Below are 21050 nucleotides of genomic sequence, written 5' to 3'. Positions count from 1 at the left end.
CATGTGTCTATACTAACACATAGATAATTTTCACATGAAAGTCGGTTAGTAAAAATCTGATTCACGTTTTCATAGGCCTAATTCACGTTATTTTATTTTATTCGTGTGTAATCTATATATATAAAAGGAAAAGGTGACTGACTGACTGACTGACTGACTGACTGACTGATCTATCAACGCACAGCTCAAACTACTGGACGGATTGGGCTGAAATTTGGCATGCAGATAGCTATTATGACGTAGGCATCCGCTATGAAAGGATTTTTGAAAATTCAACTCCTAAGGGGGTGAAATAGGGATTTGAAATTTTGTAGTCCACGCGGACGAAGTCGCGAGCATAAGCTAGTCAATCATAAAGACGTCACGCTGAATTCATGATTACTCGATTTGTTCGTATAAATATCAAGTAATAGGACCCACTTTGCTGGCAGACAATATCAAAACCTTTGAACCTACTTATATAACAAATTAAATAGAACCTTAAACATATACGACATTCAACTCTTTAAATGCAAACAAACAGTAACTAGTTTTCTAAATAATCTAAACTATATTGATACGGAAAATCTACTAAAATTTCAAATTTAAATAAATAATTAAAGCTATACCAAATCAACAACATAAAGAACCACACACAACACACACACACCCACACAAACACACACACACACACATACAAACACACACACACACACATTGCATGCAAATTGTTTAGACTTATTTATAGTTTTTGTTAACACAACTTTCTATGTTTGAGACTGAGGAGGAGGAGCGGGGACCCTGAGACACAGGTTTATTAAACTTACTTCAGGGTTTCCGACACAAAACTGTAAACCGACATTGTTGTCATAAATAAATTTTCATTTCATTTTTATTTCATTTGAATATTGCTCAAATAAACCCAGGTAGACTATTGTAAAAATAAAAATTTACATAACCCAGCGGTGTTATTGTTTTAGTGTTTTAGGCGAAGTCCTTACTGTGCCCGAAGGTATCAGAATAGGTACTGGCCGTGTTCATTTCTAAACTGAATAATTATTTATAATTGAAAGACATGGTAATTGTTTTAATATTAGAAATAAATTATTAATCGCTTATATAGATAAGTGATTCGCGTATCCTTGATCCGAGAAAAGAGGAGTCATTTTGTACGGACTATATGTGTCATGATGTAGCAAGACTTTGTGTCGGTCCTTGGTCGGTCCATTCTGGATTCTGGACAATTGTCGTTGACAGATCAGTCCGTCATTCACCTTTTCCTTTCATATATTTAGACTAGAGCGATATCTTTCATACTTGAAGGACTTTGTGTGATTAGATTGTGTTTAGGTAGTATAACAATAACGTTTAAATAAGTCTAAGTTTTTGCTAGCGTTCTGATTACATCCTGTATATTAATACAGCGAGTATCCTTAACATAGATTGGCCTAATGGAATTTCCTTGGAATGCGATTCATTACCTTATAGATCATGAATGAAAATCAATAACAATAATTTATGACTCTATTGTTTAGTTAATTTATACTTAAAGAACACTGTATCAAGTAGCTCAGTAATTAATACATTTGGATTAAGGAAAACTAAACAGTAAACTTTTAACGAAGAGCTATGAAGAGTTGAGAAAAGTTGAGGAAAAAGATTGACGCTTTTCTTCGATAAAATTGACAATGTCCTAAAAATGTGCACACTGTAATTCTTTTATTCGAATACAAGTTAGAACCTTTGAGTGCGATCTCACCTAGTGGTAAGTGATGATACAGTCTAAGATGGAATCAAGCTAACTTAGAAGAGGTACGTCACTTTTACGCCCTTTATCGGTTTCTACGCTGCAACATACCGGAACGCTAAATCACTTGGCGGCACGGCTTTGACGGTAGTGTGGTAACTAGCCATGGGCAAACTCTTCTTATCAGATAGCCATACTTACTCCGAGTGATAGAGAAACTGTACCAGTAGTAGCTGTGATAGCCTAGTGGTTACGACGTCCGCCTTCCAATCGGAGGTCGGGGGTTCGATTCCGGGCACGCACCTCTAACTTTTCGGAGTTATGTGCGTTTTAATTAATTAAGTATCACTTGCTTTAACGGTGAAGGAAAACATCGTGAGGAAACCTGCATGCCTGAGAGTTTCCATAATGTTCTCAAAGGTGTGTGAAGTCTACCAATCCGCACATGGCCATCGTGGTAGACTATATGGCCAAAAACCTTCTCACTCTGAGAGGAGACCCGTGATGGGTTGATCATGATGACCAGTGGTAGGTAGGTACGACTTTTTTGGATCGATTATACTGCGATAGGCGTAGGTACCTACAGACACAGAAAAGTCTATCAACTCCCATTAGTCGATATCCGCCATCTAACGACCAGTTAGATTGACAATCATCAGTTCATTTCCACATGGATCCTGTGTCCATCTGACGTAGATGGAAATTTAGCCAATCAACTCGAGCTATGTTCACGAAATTGAATAACTGCTTCTGATTGCCTATTTGTCCTTCAATACCTCATACATCATATTTTTTTAATAAAAATGGCGAGCAAACGAGCAGGCAGGCCACCTGATGTTAAACGATTACCGCCGCCCATGAATTTGCAGTATTAGAGGAACCACCAACGCGTTGCCGGCCTTTCAGGAATTTGTTGGTCCGCCCCTTGAATAACCCCATGTTGTAATTTAATGGGAACACCGCCGAAGGGAGTTGATTCCACAGTTTGCATGTGCATGGAAAAAAGCATCGGGTGATGGTGAAATTGGTTGCGGTGGCGTGCGGTGCGGGTATTATCAAGTGATATTATCAAGCGATAGGAGTCCAATGCTGGACGTAGGTCTCTTGTAGGCAATTTCACATGCCACGGTCTTACGCCGCCTGAACCCAGCGGCTGCCTGCGACTTGTTTGATATTATTTGTTCACCTAGTTGCGGGTCTTCCAACGCTATCATAAATAAATCAATATTATAACAGAATTGAGCACGATAGTAAGCAAATCAGATGCAGCACTCCAAATCTATTGACGCGTGAGCCAATTAATTGAATAGGCCCCGTGAATAGGTCATTCAAACGATTCCATACGGGTTATTATGTTTTTACGAGCGCCCCGTGCTCATTGGCACGAGTATAACAAACTTTATATGTCAGCTGAGCATTGTTATTACGTAGTCCAGCACAGGTGCACCCAGCAATTTAGGTAAGTAAGGTACCTATCTGTGTATGGTCTTATATGATATATCCCTGAAGGTTCTTTCTCTTATCCTTGGGTTTCGTTGATGGATTGTTGCCATTCCAACTTTACTACTAAAGGGTCTAGACATATAGACTGCAAGAATAATGCAAAATGCAGATATTTAAGATATTTTAGATACTTAACGGAATCGTGACTGCACAGCCCCCAAACAGTCGACATGCAATTATAGGCTCTAACACGGCCACATATTACCTACCAACTGCTACGACGTTAACCTGTTCTTCTGTTGGTGATTTTTTTAATTTTTGGTGTTGTTGGTTTCATCATCATGATCAACCCATCGCCGGCTCACTACAGAACACGGGTCTCCTCTAAGAGTGAGAAGGGCTTTGGCCATAGTCTACCACGCTGGCCATGTGCGGATTGGTAGACTTCACACACATTTGAGAACATAATGGAGAACTCTCAGGCATGCAGGTTTCCTCACAATGTTTTCCTTCACTGTTAAATCAAGCGAAATTTAATTGATTAAAACGCACATAACTCCGAAAACTTAGAGGTGCGTGCCCGGGATCGAACCCCCGACCTCCGATTAGAAGGCGGACGTTCTAACCACTAGACTATCACAGCTTTTTTTTCGCGTTGTTGGTTTAAAGGACAGCAAAAGATCGATCGATCTATTATCTACCCAGTGGACATCACAATTGACGCCAACTTGAATTACAAATTGTCTAATTTATATTGTTCCACAATAGAACGATGAGCCAATAGGACTTCAATAGGAAGTATTAGAGGTACAGACTGCATTAGGAATGTTTGAAACCCTTCATTAAATTACAAACACCTACCCAGTACCCATAAGATGAATACGAAATGAGGTCTTTTTGAGAATGTCGACGACGACGCTAGAGACTCGTCTTAATTAATTTAGTGGTGGACTGAATACGCGGGAATTCGTGCTTAAAGATTTATTAAAAAAGTGAAGTAGGTATAGTTCGCGACAGGTTGAGATGACAATCGGGGTATGAGGCGGGGGAACGCCCCGCACAACCGCACGTTACGCAAGAGCTGTGCGTTCCCACTTGCCATCTCGACCTGTCGTTTACTCTCTTTCTTGGTGGTATATACAAATAAATTCAGAAAAATACGATGGGTACAAACCTAAAGTAGGTTATTTATACAATAAATGAAATTAAATTATTTTACTTAACAGTTGCATATTATAACCGACTATGATATTCTGTGACTAAACAGACTTTTTAAATCATGGTCGGTACCTATTCCTTTTAACAACTTTTTTTACACTGATTCAATAAGTTTTTTAAATAAAACTACGTAGAGTATACGTAGGTATTTTCTCGATAAATAGGTACGTAAGATCTGTTTTCCAAGGGTACATAAACGTTGTGAGATGGAAAAGTTCCCTACCTTATTCTAACAGTAAAGTAGGTACTTTCTTACATCTTTAACTCTTCGGGAAGATTGATTTAAGCAGGATTAAACTTCGAGTTAAAAGTACCGAACGAAAACGAAAAAGTACGAATTTCCGCTAAGTACCAAAACCTAACTGAATTTTTTTTCGGCATTATACCTATATATTGTAAATTGTAATATATGATAGGTACATTTTTTTTTTGATTGTTATTAGTCATATTTTATTATTGAACTAGACGTTTGCTAACAACAAAAAAGTTCCAATGTAACTTAATTTATTATTACTTTGTAACTACAATTTTGGTACATGAAAAATAAAAAACTATATATAGTATATACATACAGAAAAACTTATCACTAAAAAATTTATATTTACAAAAAATATACGCCGTCCAAATGGTCATTTATGGGCATTGTGCCCAAAACACTGGCGCTATTACCTCGCTGAACGGCAAGGCTCAACCGTTGAGCGAAATAAGGACCAGCTCTTGGGTACATTGGAATTCTTATAAAAATGTATGGAAATTGAGCAAACACGTCAAATTTTTGATGATTTCATCTTGCATAAAAATCCAACAGAGATTGTTAACAATTCTCTCACACAAAGAATGTCATAGAAGCACATCATCATGATCAACAACCGATAGACGTCCACTGCTGGACATAGCTCTCTTGTAGGGACTTCCACGCGCTACGGTCTTGCGCCGCCTGAATCCAGTGGCTCCCTGCGACTCGTGACTGATGTCGTCCATCCACCTAGTGGGGGGTCTTCCAACACTGCGTCTTCCGGTGCGAGCTCGCCATTCCAGCACCTTGGGACCCCAACGCCCATTGCCACTTCAGCTTCGCAACCCGTTGAGCTATGTCAGTTAGGTAGGTACTATAGTTCTCCTACAGATCTCCTCATTTCTGATTTGATCACGTAGAGTAACTCTAAGCATAGCTGTCTCCATCGCTCGCTGAGTGACTCTGACTTTCCCTATGATGCCCATAGTTAGCGAGTTATGAGTTAGAAGCACGCGATTAAATAAAATCCAGGTATCCAGAAGTTTATCTTTTTTGCAGTGTGCTAATTCCTGCCCATTATTCGTTTTCCCATAATATTTTATCCGAGTTTCGAACGCGTGATAAATAAATATTATTTAGTCAGTTTATTTATTTTATACTTTATTGCATACAACACAAAGTAAACATAAAAAGAACATACCTACAAGGATCTTCATCGATAAAGCGATAAGGCAGTTTAGTTACAGAAGCTTATTTTTTTCGAAGCAGATAGAAAATAATTAATATTCTATACGAGTATTCTGTATAGTATAAAGTATGCTGAGGTTTATAGTTCATTCATATTGTATTGTTATTACTTCACGGCATATACACGTGCGTGCCTCCCAAGGTGTTGTGATTTTTTTTTTAATATCTACTCTAGTCAAATGTTTATAACCAATAATAATATGTCTGGTGAGAGTCAATTGTATAAAATCTGGACTAGATTTGAGTCGAAAAAGCAAGATGGCAGTATTATTAAACTACGAATACAAAGTTGGTCATTACAACCAGAAGATGATCTTTACGAATTTATGATGAAACATTTTGTTCCGGACGAAGCTATTCATAAAGCTGCAGGTATGCACAAATTTCAAACCTATATTTTACCCCCTTAAGGGTTGAATTTTCAAAAATCCTTTCTTAGCGGATGCCTACGTCGTAATAGCTATCTGCATGCCAAATTTTAGCCCGATCCGTCCAGTAGTTTGAGCTGTGCGTTGATAGATCAGTCAGTCAGTCATTCATTTTATATTTTTAGATTATACATGCTACCATTGAAGAGACTTTGCAGAAGTTAGTTAATAGTTTTATTAATCAAAATATACATATTTGTAATCTAAATATATAAACAAAAAAGGTGACTGACTGACTGACTGATCTCTCAACGCACAGCTCAAACTACTGGACAGATCGGGCTGAAATTTGGCATGCAGATAGCTATTATGACGTACCTAGACATCCGCTAAGAAAGGATTTTTGGAAATTCAACCTCTAAGGGGGTAAAATAGGGGATCGAAATTTGTACAGTCCACGCAGACAAAGTCGCGGGCATAAGCTAGTGTGGTATAAACATGTAATATAAAACAATATAATATAATCTTTTAATATAACACCAAATTGTGTATTATTACAGGTATAGCAAGCAGTAAAGAGGCAATAAAGGAGTATCGAGAGCTAATGAACATATTTGTTAAAGTAGCCCCTTTACACGCGACGGTTTGTTGCTTCGATACTGACTCCAATACTGTAGAAAAAATTCTAGGTGCATCAATAGTCCAGTTGATGAAGAATACTGATAAACTGGAGGATATAACAAGACATGTAAGTCATAGATTTAATTTTTGAACGATCATACTTGTAGCAAATAAATCGCTACTGACAGGGCCATCTTTAACCTATTGGCACATTAGAATAATTGGGCCCCTATGGCCATGACAGAGTAGTGGGTCGGGGGTAAACAAGAAGGATCGAATATAAGTCAGTTAACTATCTCTATGGTCCTCTGTTTGAGTGGCCCTTTTTGACCTTTGATTTTATCTAAACCTTGACCTTAAATTTTAAATTAAACTTAAAATTAAAAATTAAAATTAAAAAATTTAAAGAAACAAATTGGACGTTTTATTTTTGTTGTGAGGTTTCGCTTTCACTTGTAAGTACAGTACAGGCAGGAAATAATGTACAACGATCTTTAGAAGGAGATAGTGGATTTGTAGAGCAACAAAAAGTCATATATAGGTATGAGTGATAGAGACAACGCTCTTCAAAGCCGAAATGCCATTTTAAAGGCTTATGTACATTATTTTCTGCTGCGTACTGTTGTACTATAAAATCATTCCGGTCTTGACGTCTATCATCATGATGAACAACCCATCGCCAACTCACTATTAAGCACAGGTCTCGTCTCAGAAGGAGAAGCGTTCTGCCATAGTTAGTCCACCACGCTGGCTAAGTGCAGATTGGCAGACTTCACATACCGTTGAGAAAATTGTGTAGAACTCCAAGGCATACAGGTCTCTTCACGATGTTTTCCTTCACCGTTATAGCAAGTCATATTTAATTGTTTAAAATGCACATAACTCAGAAATATTGTAGTCAAGGGTTAACTATTTATTATTTGAATAAAAATAAATAAATAAATGTTACAAGTGCGTACCCGGGATCGAACTCCCGATCCCCCGAATAAGAGGCCGAAGGTTGATACCGACTTTTAGTTTTGGGAAAACAAAGGGTTTCCGCGGGATTATAAAATCACTTAAATCCACCTTGAATTTGCTTTTTTTGTATCAAAAAAAAGTTATACATATTAAGTATATAAAAAAAATAAAGTATAGTAACTAATTGGAATAATTTTTGTACATCTTAAATAGTAAAAAACAAAAAAAACAAAAATATTGCTAGTCTGTGGTCGTATACATGTACTTAAAACTTGGAACCTTCTTTTCGAACTTCAACCCTGTCTGTTTTTCCAAATCCTCAAGAGATATCTCAGCTAAGGTCTTCCAATTATTCTTTGCGGCTGCCTTTTGCGTTCCTATTGCGGTCATCCAGGCGCAAGTCATGGCTACTTTATGGTCAATGCATATAAGTTTTCTGAAAAAAGATTTTTTATCAACATATACCTACTAATACATATTATATCAGTAGGTAGGTATACTATGTTTTACTGTAAGTTTGCACTTAGGATACATTTCCATTTTTTTTTAATTCAGATACAAGTCAGCCCTTGACTGCAATCTCACCTGGCGGTAAGTGATGATGCAGTCTAAGATGAAAGCGGGCTAACCTGGTAGGGGTGCGGCAGTTTTTATTAAACCTATGCACTTTTGGTTTCTACACGGCATCGTATCGGAACGCTAAATCGCTTGGCGGCACGGCTTTGCCGGTAGGGTGGTAACTAGCCACGGCTGGCTAGTGCAACAACGCAGACTTATATGGCATTCAATTTTCGCCCATAGCAATATCATCTTCACAGGTTTATTTAAAAATCTTTACTTGAAAGTGTCCAGCTTAAGAAATTAGTCAAAATAATGACTAATTTGTGAGTACCTCACGTCAAACTCATTATTTTGACTAGTTTCTTAAACTGGACAATTTCAAGTAAAGATTTTTATATAAGCCTGTGAAGATGATACTGCTAGGAGCTCAATTTGAATGCCATAAGCCTACTTTTTCGTATTAGTTTACAAATTGCGAAAAACCAAATTACTTAAATTTTTATTGTGCGGGCAGACCGTGTCTTCCACCTTAAAGAAAGAAATTTTGATGAGAATGACCTACTAATCTGAGAGTCACAAGCTAATATTTTAATCCCCAGCGTTAGCTATAAATCAAATTGGACAAATCGTGCCTTAGGGAAAATAAATCACTTCGTACCTCACTCTTACGAACTCATTCGCCAAGCCCAGTCCTCTGTAGTCCGGGTGGACAGAGATCCCTCTGCCACCGTAATAAGTCTCAAATGCTTTGTCACCTGCGTAATCTTCCAAGGTAAGTAGAATGTGGAATATATTTTTGATTTCCTTAGTCTTAAGCTCCATCTGAAAAACTTAAAGCGTCAATATGCAACGATGGACGCGAACGCGTGAGAATATGTTGGCACCATTGCAAATCACACAATAATAAGCCCTAATTTCTAAGGAATAAAGCAAACAAAGCAACGGTGCCAATATATTCGCAAGCGTCAAGTTACGATGAACGGACAATATAATCCGATATGATTACGTTTACCTTAGCCATTGCACTATTGCCGTACCTATTCTTAGCTTGACGTTAAGTTGGAGGAATAAGGAGGAATAGTCACGTTTAGCATGGCTAATTTTTAGTTAATTTAAAAAAAAAAATTACTGAGGGGATACAAATCTATAGCTGATAAGTAATCTAAACACATAAAAGGAAAAGCTGACTGACTGATCTATCAACGCACAGATCAAACTACTGGACGGATCGGGCTGAAATTTGGCATGCAGATAGCTATTATAACGTAGGCATCCGCCAAGAAAGGATTTCTGAACATTCAATCCCTAAGGGGGTGAAATATAGATTTGAAATTTATGTAGTTCACGCAGACGAAGTCGCGCAAGTAAGGTAGTGAAACATAATTTTCTGAAGGGCTCATGAATTAATGAGATTCTTCATTGACTCTATAATGGCCGCAGAATGATCGTGGCTATGAATTCTCCGTCACTTCTGCTCGTACGATCTCCCTCCAGCGACTTTTGTTGGTGGCATTACTCGCCTGTCGTCATACACACCCAAACACAGGCGTGTTTGTAAAAAACGATATTGTTGTACCTAAACGGTTTTGACTTCATTATATTAGTTTTATTTTCCTTATAAACTCATACTTACACCTTGTACAATATCTTTAAGCTTTTCAGCATTTTTGTCAAGATCCATACATGATAATCCAATAATTTCTCCAGCAGTATTCAGATCGTCTACACAACACATTACCGTAGACATATTTGGTCTTTCTAACATACTGTTATTTATTTCTCGATATTCTATTATGGCTTCTTCATTTTTAGAGATTCCTAGGTAAAAAAATACAAAACATCAGGCATTTGTTAAGTAATGTTATATTGCAGCTGTCACAAAACTTTTAACGTAGGTACATACCTGCAGCAACTTGAATTGCCTCTTCTTTCATATAATTATTAACTGCAAATTCGGTTGCGTCATCTATCCGATCTGAAGGAAGATCTTGAATTCTTAACTTAATAACACTACCATCTTTTCGTTTCAATTCAAATCTCACCCAAGTCCTATACGAGTCACGTCTTTCAGACATATCGATAGGATATTTGGTTACTGTCAATCAACTATTAATTTCTGGATTTCTATGTAATGCTGGCTATTGTGTATTAAGTAGGTATTTATTATTTCCAGGCACTTCCACTTCAGTAAGATTTACATCAACATCTGTAATCACGGATACCGAATCTGCTTCCCTAGGTTCAGATTCAGGGACTATTTACACAGTACTTGTACAGTTACTTATCGTTAGAGTTTTAACAGGACTATTATTGCAGTACTAACCAATAAGCGCTTCAGCAACAATAGCAAGAGAACATATTGGGTTTCGATATTTGCTTTACCATAAAATTTCGTACAATGGATATCTATAATATTGTGCCACAGGTAACTACACTTTTTTAACCAACGTAAATGTTCCACGTGAACTTTTCTATTATACTTGTCTTGCCAAATATTGCAACTATATAATCATCACAAAATATTATCAGTTATGTTATCATATCACCTACTATTTGTACCCGTGGTTAGTTTTTTATCACTATGTTTTATCTAATGAATTTGTAAAATAGAAATCATAATAAAGAAGGCTTAGGAAATATTTAAATATTTCCTAAGCCTTCTTCATCCTTGATTTAGATTGCTGTTACTATCCAGTGATTAGTGTGCTCGTGTGCTCATTAGTCTTTCTTTATATGTATATCTTTCGTTTACACCTACAGATAGGTACTATTATAATGCGTAAAAATTGACTTCTCCGCGCCATTTAACTTTGTGTAACGAATTTCATATCAAAAGTAGGTACGATTTTAGTCCTTATTTTAAAGGTGAAACTCAGGATAATAAATACCTGTAGAAACCCTATTGTGACTTTTACTGTTAGAACGAGATAGCTAAATAGCCAGGTGAGATTGCAGTCAAGGGCTAACTTGTATCTGAATTAAAAAAAATGCATTTAAGCTCTTATTAGAACGTGACAAAATGATTATGTTTTGTCCTTATCACCGTGGTCACTTTTTTTTGTTGTCAAGATGTATATTGTACGTGAGATCTTGACAAACAACGTGAAGTGGGTTATGTTGCCTCAAGTATTTTAAAGAAACTATTTATTTATTTTGTTGTTTTTTTGTTTTTGAAGTTATTGTGGGTTGCAGTATATTAGGATACAATAGCCGAAGCGAACGTAAAGTAGACGGAATATCATTTCACAAGTAAGTACCTACCTCTGCTTGAGCGAGAGGGGCTGAAGGGGCCACGCTAGTTGCATATCTGGTATAGGTATATATCTGTGAGGTGAACCATACTATTGACATGATAGTTGGCCATAGAGCTAAAATGGCGCGTGAAAAGTCATTTTGTACGGACTGTATTTTGCTTATGAGACAGGAAGGAAAATTACATAGTCATAGATAACATGTGTTATCAACAAAATAATATTATATTTAAAAAGTATAGGTACCTATTTAAATATAATTTAATATTAATCTACTGTTTTATACATGAATTTAAAGCTTGGTAGATTCTTATCGAATGTGAATCCGGTTTTCTCCTCCAGTTCCTCTCGAGGGACTTCTGACATGGTCTTCCAATTGTTTTGGTCTGCTGCTTTTTGGCTACCCTTTGCTGACATCCAGGCACAGGTCATAGGAATGCCAGTTTCAGTGCACATTAACTCTCTGAAAAACAAAACAAACAAAACTGGTCAAGTGCGTGTTGGACTCGGACAAGGGTTCCGTACCCTCGTCTTTGATAATAATATAATACTTTTATGTGCAACACTGCAAGTTAATTACGGACAGCGCCATCTATGATGTGATTAAGAAAACTTTATTTTTGTGATGTAACCACAAATTCACGGTTTTCGAATTTTTTCCTTTACTTGTGCTCATTTCTACCTGCCAAACATGATTCTAGTTCTAGGTCAAAGAAAAGTACCCTATAGGTTCTGATTCCATTTTCTTGACAGACACGATAAACTTCTGTCTATCAGATTTATCAGAACTTCTCAGCTAAAATAAAACGAATTCTCTAACTGACACAGCTTTTTAGAAATCAGCAATAAGCCTTCACAAACAAACTTAGTATTCCGGTCCTAAATAAAAGGGATTTTTAGACAGCCTAATCTATCAACGCACTGCTCAAACTACTGGACGGATCGTACTGAAATTTGGCTTGCAGAAAGCTATTATATCGTAGACATCCACTTTGTGATAATTCAATCCCTAAATTATCAGTCTAATCTCCTCCCCCCCCCCCCAATCTAAAAGGTGCTTTTCCGTGTTCTTGAAGAATAAAATTAATACATAAAGACGCACCTCGCTCTTACAAGCTGAACAGCTATACCCAATCTTCTGTAGTCTGGGTGTACAATGATACCTCTGCCATAGTAAAAGATGTCATACTTTTTCATATCTTCACTATAACCTTCTAATACTTTTGCAGCGTACAGTAATCTTTGCATTATTTCTGTCTTGATCTCCATCTGAAATATTTTATTAAGTTAATGATTTTCTGGTAGGTACATAAGGTAACGCAAAAGGTTGTCGTATGTCAAATTTCATTCGTAGGAATATCGTCGTGATGACTTTTAGCGAGTATAGCAAATTTTTGTTTAATTCGAGGGGAAAAGGGAATATTTTCTAGTGCCCATTAAAACCAAAATTAAACTTCCACGTCGCTAATTCATAATATTCAATTCAATTCAATTCAATTCAATTCAATTCAATTTAATTTAATTTAATTTAATCTAATCTAATCTAATCTAATCTAATCTAATCTAATCTAATCTAATTTAATTTAATTTAATTTAATTTAATTTAATTTAATTTAATTTAATTTAATTTAATTTAATTTAATTTAATTTAATTTAATTTAATTTAATTTAATTTAATTTAATTTAATTTAATTTAATTTAATTTAATTTAATTTAATTTAATTTAATTTAATTTAATTTAATTTAATTTAATTTAAAAAAGTATTAGCCATGTTAAATGACTAATATTCCCCTTTCCTCTCCAACTAAGCGCCAGGCTTGTTGTTTAGGTTTTGTTGTGCTAGGAGTAGGTACGACAATACTGCCGTCCTAAAGCTAAAGTGTCGTTAACTACCACAACCAAGTTTCGAGATATGATCAAAAAAGCGCGAATTTATGAAGAAATGATGCCATTTGATAACTAATAACCGTATACAAAACTTGAAACTATGAAAATGTAGAGCAAATAGAGCACTTTTGAATAGCTGTATTTTTAAGTTTCTAGAGTAAATAATAATTAAAGCAGGACAGTTTTGGCTTTTTAGTCTAGCATTTTTTCTAACAACGTCTTGTATTTACATAACTTAAATGTCGTTAGATAAGACGTTTAAGGCTTGGATTGCATTTACTTTTTTCATCGTTTTACGAAACTTAAAAAAATTGTATAATTACTAAAGTAAAATGACTCTAAAAGACTTTAACGACATTGTAGGTTAGGTTATGATCCTTAAAACTATCAATAACATAACACTTAAAATGCGGCTTTTGTAATTTAAACACATTTTAGTCTAGTAGAATAGAAATGGTTTGTATACAGTAGCGTTTTTTGGGGAGAATTGCTAAACTAAAATGTGGTTTATTGCAAATGATCGAACCGTAGCGACGTTTTAGGTTAGCATTGTTTATAAAAATTTGAGGTTTTCCAATGAAAGTAACGGTAACTACAACAATTGAAAGAGGAACAGTCCGATAGTAGTCTCTTATTTTGTTAAAACTTATAGTATTAGTGCTAGAAATCTGTAATTTGGCATGGGTATAAATATTAATCACGCCGACAAAGTGGTGAAATAAAATTGTGATAAATATTATTTTTAGGGTTGCTCTCCTAGATGTAAAGTGGGGGTGAATTTTTTTTTCTCGTCTACCCCATAGTGTGAGATATCGTTGAATAGGTCTTTTAAAAATACTGTGGGTGTGGGAACATCATTTTTCAATTTCTAGATCCGTTGTAAAATATGATGTTTTAATTAAAGTGCTAATTTTTATTAGAGTCAAGTGTCTACCCCCTTTATCAGCCATATGGTTGTATAAAGGAACGTGAAAAAATTCACAGCAGTAGTATATAATATAATCAATTTTAAAGGGAACTATCATGGCTAAGTAGGGTTCACAGGTTAAGGAGTTGTATCTGTTTTCCGAGGTTAATTATTGTACGTAGATATTACGAGTAGCATATTAATGTATATTATAGTTTTATTGTATCTATTGTATTTGTGATTGATCGTAATCCTAATAATATTTTTTCCAACTTCCCCTGTGAAGCTGGATTTTATGACTCTCTCTTCAGTTACCATCGTCCTTTGTGGGCCCGTTTGTAGAAGTGAACCGTGAAAAACCATGGATTTCAAAATATCCTCAGTATTCATAAATAAAATAAAAGCACTATCTTAGGTCAGCTGTAATAATTGTGACATTACAAAATCCATAAAATCATACAATTTTCCTTTTTTCTTCATAGCAAGTCCTCTTAGTCCGTTATGTCCCACTACGCTATCATTCCAGAGTACAGTGAGAGGTTTGAACTCATTGGTTATTTTGCCTATTGGTGCAAACGTTTGATTGAATGCCACAAGGCGTTTACAGAAAGCTCTCGCAGGCGCACTAGTCAAAGTTAGAAGCTTTTGAAATGTGGGTATACAGAAGAATATTGAGAATCTCTTGGGTACAGTGTATCAAAAATGCAAATGCAACTACAGAGGCTAAGTGAAGATGTTGAAATCCTGAAGACCATAAAAGTGCGGAAGTTGGAGTATTTTAGCCACATTATGAGAAATAGCAAATACGACTGCCTTCAGCTCATTATTCAGGGGAAAACAGCCGGCAGTCTTACCACCAGGCCGTAGAAGAACATCGTGGCTAAAGAATTTACGCCAATGGTACGGGAAGAGTACCCGATCTCTTTTCCGAGCAGCAGTGTCCAAGGTGCAGATAGCTCTAATGATTGCCAACCTCCGATAGGAGACGGCATTGCAAGAAGAAGAAAGTCACAACCTCGCGAGATGCGGGAATAGTTAGAGACATTAAAGTTATGTATTGCGGGATAGAGTTATTTTAGGATAGGAAACAATATTTTTTTGCAAAATATCACTAAACTGTAACGCGTTTATGTGTCATTAAAGACATTTTAGTCTAGCATTTTCGTTAAAAGACATTTAAGTTATGGAATAGTGCACCATAATTTTGGAGAAAAACTTAATTTAAAAATAAGTATAGTGACTTTAAAGACATTTTAGTTAAGGATAAAATTTAAATTTCTAAGTAAGATAGCGTTATAAAGTCAAATTTGGCCAAATGTTGGTTAACGACGTTTTAGCTTGAGGACGGCAGAATAGTGCAACGGGCGGGGTTTGAAGTTTGAACCGTCGACCTTTCGGTTTTCAGTCCACTCCTTTACCGGTTGAGCTATTGAGGCTTCATGCACCTATCTACAAGTACCTAATGTAATCACACAGGATAATAATGTAAAGGCACTAAAATGTTAAGAAATAAAAAGATAAAACGGCATCGTCATTGTGATATTTGTTTTACTCAAAGGGGCGTCTATTGCGACGCGTTTACGTTTATGTAGCGGAACATTGCTGCCTAGCTCAGAATGTAATGTCATAGAGATTGTATGGGGACCAGTCTGTAGTGCCGCGACAGGACTGTGACAGCTGGTGACAGCACTGTTGCGGCAGCGCTGCTGCGTGCAGCGTGGTTCGGAATCATACCTTTACTGTCGTTAACTGTGCCCATGTCACATAATAGCCTAAATTTAACGCCTGCCAGTGTAGGTGACGCCTCGAGGTTTTGTTACAAGTTTCATAACTATCGCGAACTGTGGCGTGGTTCTTTATTGAGTTATTCATTGAATCAAAATTGCGCAATTGCTTCAATTGGTCGCTCGCTGCTAACGTATCACAAATGCGAAGTCAGCAATCAACCAAAATTGGTAATTTCAGTAGGTATCTATAGTACGCGACAGGTCGAGAAGGCAATTGGGGAGGGACCAACCCGCACAACCACGCAGCCCCCGCGCTAACCCGGTGCGGGCGAGCGTGGGTGACTTGCGGGGCGTCCCCCCGCTTCATACCCCGATTGCCATGTCGAACTATCGCAGACCGTAGATGATGCCTGCGGCATTATGCGCGATATCATCCTGATACAAGTTAGCCCTTGATTGCAATCCTGATGGTAAGTGATGATGCAGTCTAAGATAGAAGCGGGCTAACTTGGAAGAGGTATGGTAGTGTTATTATTAAACCCTTAATGCCCTTTATCGGTTTCTAGTTTTTACACGGCATCGTACCGGACCGCTTAATCGCTTGACGGCACGGCTTTGCTGGTAGGACCTATTTGTTTCTCAGGGATAAAAATAGTTTATGTTACGTGAATCCATTTCTTCGTTGCAGCGTGATTGAAAGACAAACCAACGAACAAACACTTTCGCATTAATAATATGGGTAAGTAATGATTTGTAGGGAAGTAGGAATACACATCACCATCATCATGATCAACCCATCGCTGGCTCACTACTGAGAATGGGTCTTATCTCGTCTCAGAGTCTTGAGTCGCATGTGGAAAGATTTATGAACCAGAGACAACGCGCTACAAAGATGAAATGTCATTCTAAAGGCCGATGTTCATCACTTTCGGCCGCGTACTGTATATTATTTACATGAGATACATTTGCGCTTGCCGGATGCTTCCATTTCCGCAGTGTACCCCACTCGTTTCATCTCCCTGATACGAGACGAAGCAAATGTAATCAACACACTGAAATGGACATATACAAGTACGCTGGAAGAGGTGCTCCATACGAAATGACAGTCATTTTTTGTCTCGATTCGAACCGAGCGTACCGGGAATTAAAATTCGCACTTTGTGTCAAATGGTCTTCCTCTTGACACTATGACAGTCATCTAGTTCCAAGTACACTCACATCACGCTCACTGCTGCTATCTTATTATAAATGCGAAAGTGTGTTTGTTTGTTGGTTTGTTGGTTTGATGGTTTGTCCTTCAATCACGTCACAACGGAGCAACGGATCGACGTGATTTTTCGCATGGGTATGGTTAAAGACTTGGACAGTGACATAGGCTACTTTTTATCCCGGAAAATCAAAGAGTTCCCCTGGGATTTTAAAATCTAAATCCACGCAAACAAAGTCGTGGGCATCAGCTAGTGGCAAAATAAAGTTGCTTCAAAAACAGGTCGGCAATCGCAGGTCCACCGTACTTGTAATAGTCGAGATCAGTGAATCAACGTCTGTTACCTACAATTGGCATGTCATTTCCAGGCATCGCTTCAATTCCAACTCAGTAATACCTTAGACTGGTAGTAAGCGATTATTACATTATGTTGCAACCGGCAACAGATCTTTGACAACTCAAGAGTGAGCTTTGTAAGAGACCCTGTACCTACCAAAAATGATCTGCAAGAGGCGTACGAGGCCACAAGATACCTATTTTTCATTACTGAAAATGACTGTGACGCTAGCAGCAAAATTCAGTTACATTGCATCGGGCCCATTGAAAGAATTAGAAAGCTTTAGAGGTCCGAGCTGGAGTGACCTCTACGCATTTTCAGTAGGTTACCATCATCATCAACACCCAATGCCGGCTCACCACAGAGCACGGGTCTCCTTTTAGAATGAGAGGTGTTTTGGCCATAATTTATCACGCTGGCTAAGTATGGATTCACAGACTTCGCACACCTTTGAGAACATTATGGAGAACTCTCAAACTCTCTCTTCACCGTTAAAGCAAGTGATATATTAAATTGCTTAAAACACCATGTGTGTTTTATAATTCTGAAAAGTTCGTGCCCGGGATCGAACCCCTGACCTCCCTAATAAGAGGCTATTACCGCTCTTTGTGTAAGAAGTAAGAACTATTGAAAATAGCAATTTTCGTTTATTGTATCTTGTAGCACTGCTAGCTTTTACGGCTCCTAAAATCTTATTGCTTTTAATGTTGTCATGATCTTAAACAAGTTGATGAAGCAAAACACTCACGTCTTTTATTAAATCCTCAAATTTATCAGTATTCTTCATCAGCTGGACAACCGACAGCCCCAGAATTTTGCCGACAGTACTAGAGTCATCGTCAACGCAACACACTGTTGCGTAAATTGGTACTGCTTTGAAGACTAAAGTCATTAACTCCCTGTACTCTTTTATTGCTTCTTTATTTTTTGATACGCCTGAAACAAAACAAAATTTGTCAAGGGCGAATCGGACTCACATAAAAAGGGATCATCATCATCATCATCATCGTATATAACACTAAGCTTTTTTTTATTTTCATGGCAATGGAAATATACATTCTATGAAAATGTCTGTACCTATTATGGTTGGTTATGGGGTCCCGTTGGTACCCTTCGGATACGGAACCCTAAAAAGCAGTATAACTTGAAGGTAATAATTAGTGCTTAGAAGGTGTTAACCTATTGAGAACTATGGCAATATGAAATAACGCTACGACAACCAGGTTCGATAGGATAAAGTATCGTATAAAAATATTTACTACGGAAATCTAAATGTATTGATTGTACGATGGTAATTAAAAATAATATTAAATAGAAATAAGTACCCAATAAGTATGAACCTTTTCTAAAAACCGGCCAAGTGCGAGTCAGGCTCGCGTAATGAGGGTTCCGTACTACAGTCGTATTTTTTCGACATTTTGCACGATAATTCAAAAACTATGATGCATAAAAATAAATAAAAATCAGTTTTAGAATGTACAGGTGAAGACCTTTCATATGATACCCGACTTGATATAGTCACTCACTTTTGAAAAATTGAAAATACTAATTATTAGTTCATGACCACAATTTAATTATTTTTTGTGTGATATACCCCTAAATTCACGGTTTTCAGATTTTTCCCCAAATGTCAGCTATAAGATCTACCTACCTGCCAAATTTCATGATTCTAGGTCATCGGGAAGTACCCTGTAGGTTTCTTGACAGACAGACGGACAGACAGACAGACAGACAGACAGACAGACAGACAGAAATCTGATAAGTAAATCTTTACTATATCTATCGTATTTTGACTTGAGCACAAAATGTTTATATTCAGGCGATGCAATGAACTCCTTGGAAGAGATTTTAAATTTGATTCTATTGTTTTATTAGCATTCCATTTTTGTTTCTAAAAAAAATAAGATTTACTGAATCAAAGCCTTAGATTAAAATAACATAGTGTAGCTTTAGTTTTCAGTTTACGTAATTAAAATTATCGCCACTATCATCAGCCTGACTATCAAAAAGAGTATCTACAATAGTACCTACTTTGAATAAATATTTTAAATTTTGAATTTAAGTCAGTGATCATAGCAATCTTCTTTTAAAAATCTACCTACCTCATCTTTTGCGTTTTTAATGAGTTGATCCTTAATTTACCAAATATGTTTAAACCACTATACCTGAAGCTTTATGTACAGCCTCCTCTGGGACAAAATGCTCCATCAGAAATTCGTAAACATCATTTTCATGTGCCACAGGTCGATCTTCGATACGTAGTTTAATAATACTGCCATCCGCTTTTTTTGACTCAAATCTGGTCCATATCTTGCAAGAACCACTGACATCCGACATTTTTGCACTAGATATTTACTTAGCTTAAAATGTTTTAAATTATAAGACTACAATATTTTGAATAACTATAATAATTTAGTGGTCACGGTTGACTGTTGTCAATTCAACGCTCCGAACTATAAACCCACTGGCCGCTTATGCAAAACTGGTTAGCTATGATATAATATCCCTACATGTGATCACACTGTTCTGTGTGTGCGTGAGCGTTTATAGGTATATCTTCCGTTGTGTCATTGTGTGACACTCGTCGAGAATCTGTGGCATGAAGAGTTATCTCTTGACACTCACACATAGATAACGTGTGTGCACAAATTGACGCACAATTTGATATCACGAATACGGAATACTTTTATTTCTTTATCTGTTGTAATCACCGTTGTATAAAGTTTTGGAACAGTTTCATTGCTAAAAAGATTTATATAACTAGGAATATTTACAGGTACATACATGATAACTAGTTAAATATTTATATTTAATATCACTACCGATATCACTACCCATATTACAAATGCTGTACCTACTTAAATCACACTGCAACAAGGCAATAGATAGCATGGGTATCGTCAAAGGCCTGGAAAGTGACACTGGCTACTTTTTATCCCGGTTAATCAAAGAACGCCTACGAGATTTTTAGGAACCTAAACCCTCGCGGGTGAAGTCACGAGCTTTAGCTAATAATAAATACTTTACTAAGGAAAGATAAGATCGATATCTGAAAAACTATAATATTGGCAGTAAATTACATTATAACGCCTGAAATTTAACTTGTCGCGCGCTAAGTAAACTAAACCGTTGTGTTAGGACTTTATTTTAATTAACGGCCTTATTCCTGTATAATTTGAATACAGTACTTCTTATATTAATTTTCTCTTTATTTACTTTTATCCAAGGTTATTAATTACTTTATCCATTATTGAGATTAAATAAATTATATCGATATGCCTGTTTGCAAGATGTGATTTTCATCGCAATTAAGTATAAATTTGTATGCGTGTAACTAAATGTATCCTCTCTAA

General features: G+C 36.6%; 2 protein-coding genes across 2 annotated transcripts; both read right to left on the bottom strand.

Moving 5' to 3' along the window:
- Positions 1 to 6966: 6966 nt before the first annotated feature.
- On the bottom strand, positions 6967 to 10951 carry LOC117987663 (uncharacterized). Its single transcript, XM_034974698.2, has 4 exons — positions 10284 to 10951; positions 10014 to 10198; positions 9039 to 9202; positions 6967 to 8255 (listed from the first exon to the last, which is right to left on the bottom strand). Exons 1-4 carry the CDS (start codon positions 10453 to 10455, stop codon positions 8060 to 8062), a joined length of 717 nt encoding a protein of 238 aa, XP_034830589.2. The 5' UTR covers positions 10456 to 10951; the 3' UTR covers positions 6967 to 8059.
- An 877-nt stretch (positions 10952 to 11828) lies between these two features.
- Positions 11829 to 20204, bottom strand: LOC117987655 (uncharacterized). The gene is made up of 4 exons (XM_034974690.2): positions 19863 to 20204; positions 18446 to 18633; positions 12734 to 12900; positions 11829 to 12094 (listed from the first exon to the last, which is right to left on the bottom strand). The coding sequence occupies exons 1-4, from the start codon at positions 20032 to 20034 to the stop codon at positions 11899 to 11901; spliced, it is 723 nt and encodes a 240-aa protein (XP_034830581.1). The 5' UTR covers positions 20035 to 20204; the 3' UTR covers positions 11829 to 11898.
- Between the last annotated feature and the right edge of the window lie 846 nt (positions 20205 to 21050).

This window comes from Maniola hyperantus, chromosome 13 (assembly GCF_902806685.2).
Source record: "Maniola hyperantus chromosome 13, iAphHyp1.2, whole genome shotgun sequence".
Taxonomy (NCBI): Eukaryota; Metazoa; Arthropoda; class Insecta; order Lepidoptera; family Nymphalidae; genus Maniola; species Maniola hyperantus.
This window is presented reverse-complemented; position numbering and strand designations above follow the sequence as displayed.

Coding starts and splice junctions, on each gene's coding strand:
- LOC117987655 (XM_034974690.2), bottom strand. CDS start 20,034: ATGTCGGATGTCAGTGGTTCTTGCAAGATATGGACCAGATTTGAGTCA. Junction 18,634..19,862: donor GGCTGTACATAAAGCTTCAG/GTATAGTGGTTT, acceptor GTTTTGTTTCAG/GCGTATCAAAAAATAAAGAA. Junction 12,901..18,445: donor TTGAGGATTTAATAAAAGAC/GTGAGTGTTTTG, acceptor AAAATATTTCAG/ATGGAGATCAAGACAGAAAT.
- LOC117987663 (XM_034974698.2), bottom strand. CDS start 10,455: ATGTCTGAAAGACGTGACTCGTATAGGACTTGGGTGAGATTTGAATTG. Junction 10,199..10,283: donor GGCAATTCAAGTTGCTGCAG/GTATGTACCTAC, acceptor TTTTTTACCTAG/GAATCTCTAAAAATGAAGAA. Junction 8,256..9,038: donor AATGAGTTCGTAAGAGTGAG/GTACGAAGTGAT, acceptor ATCTTTTTTCAG/AAAACTTATATGCATTGACC.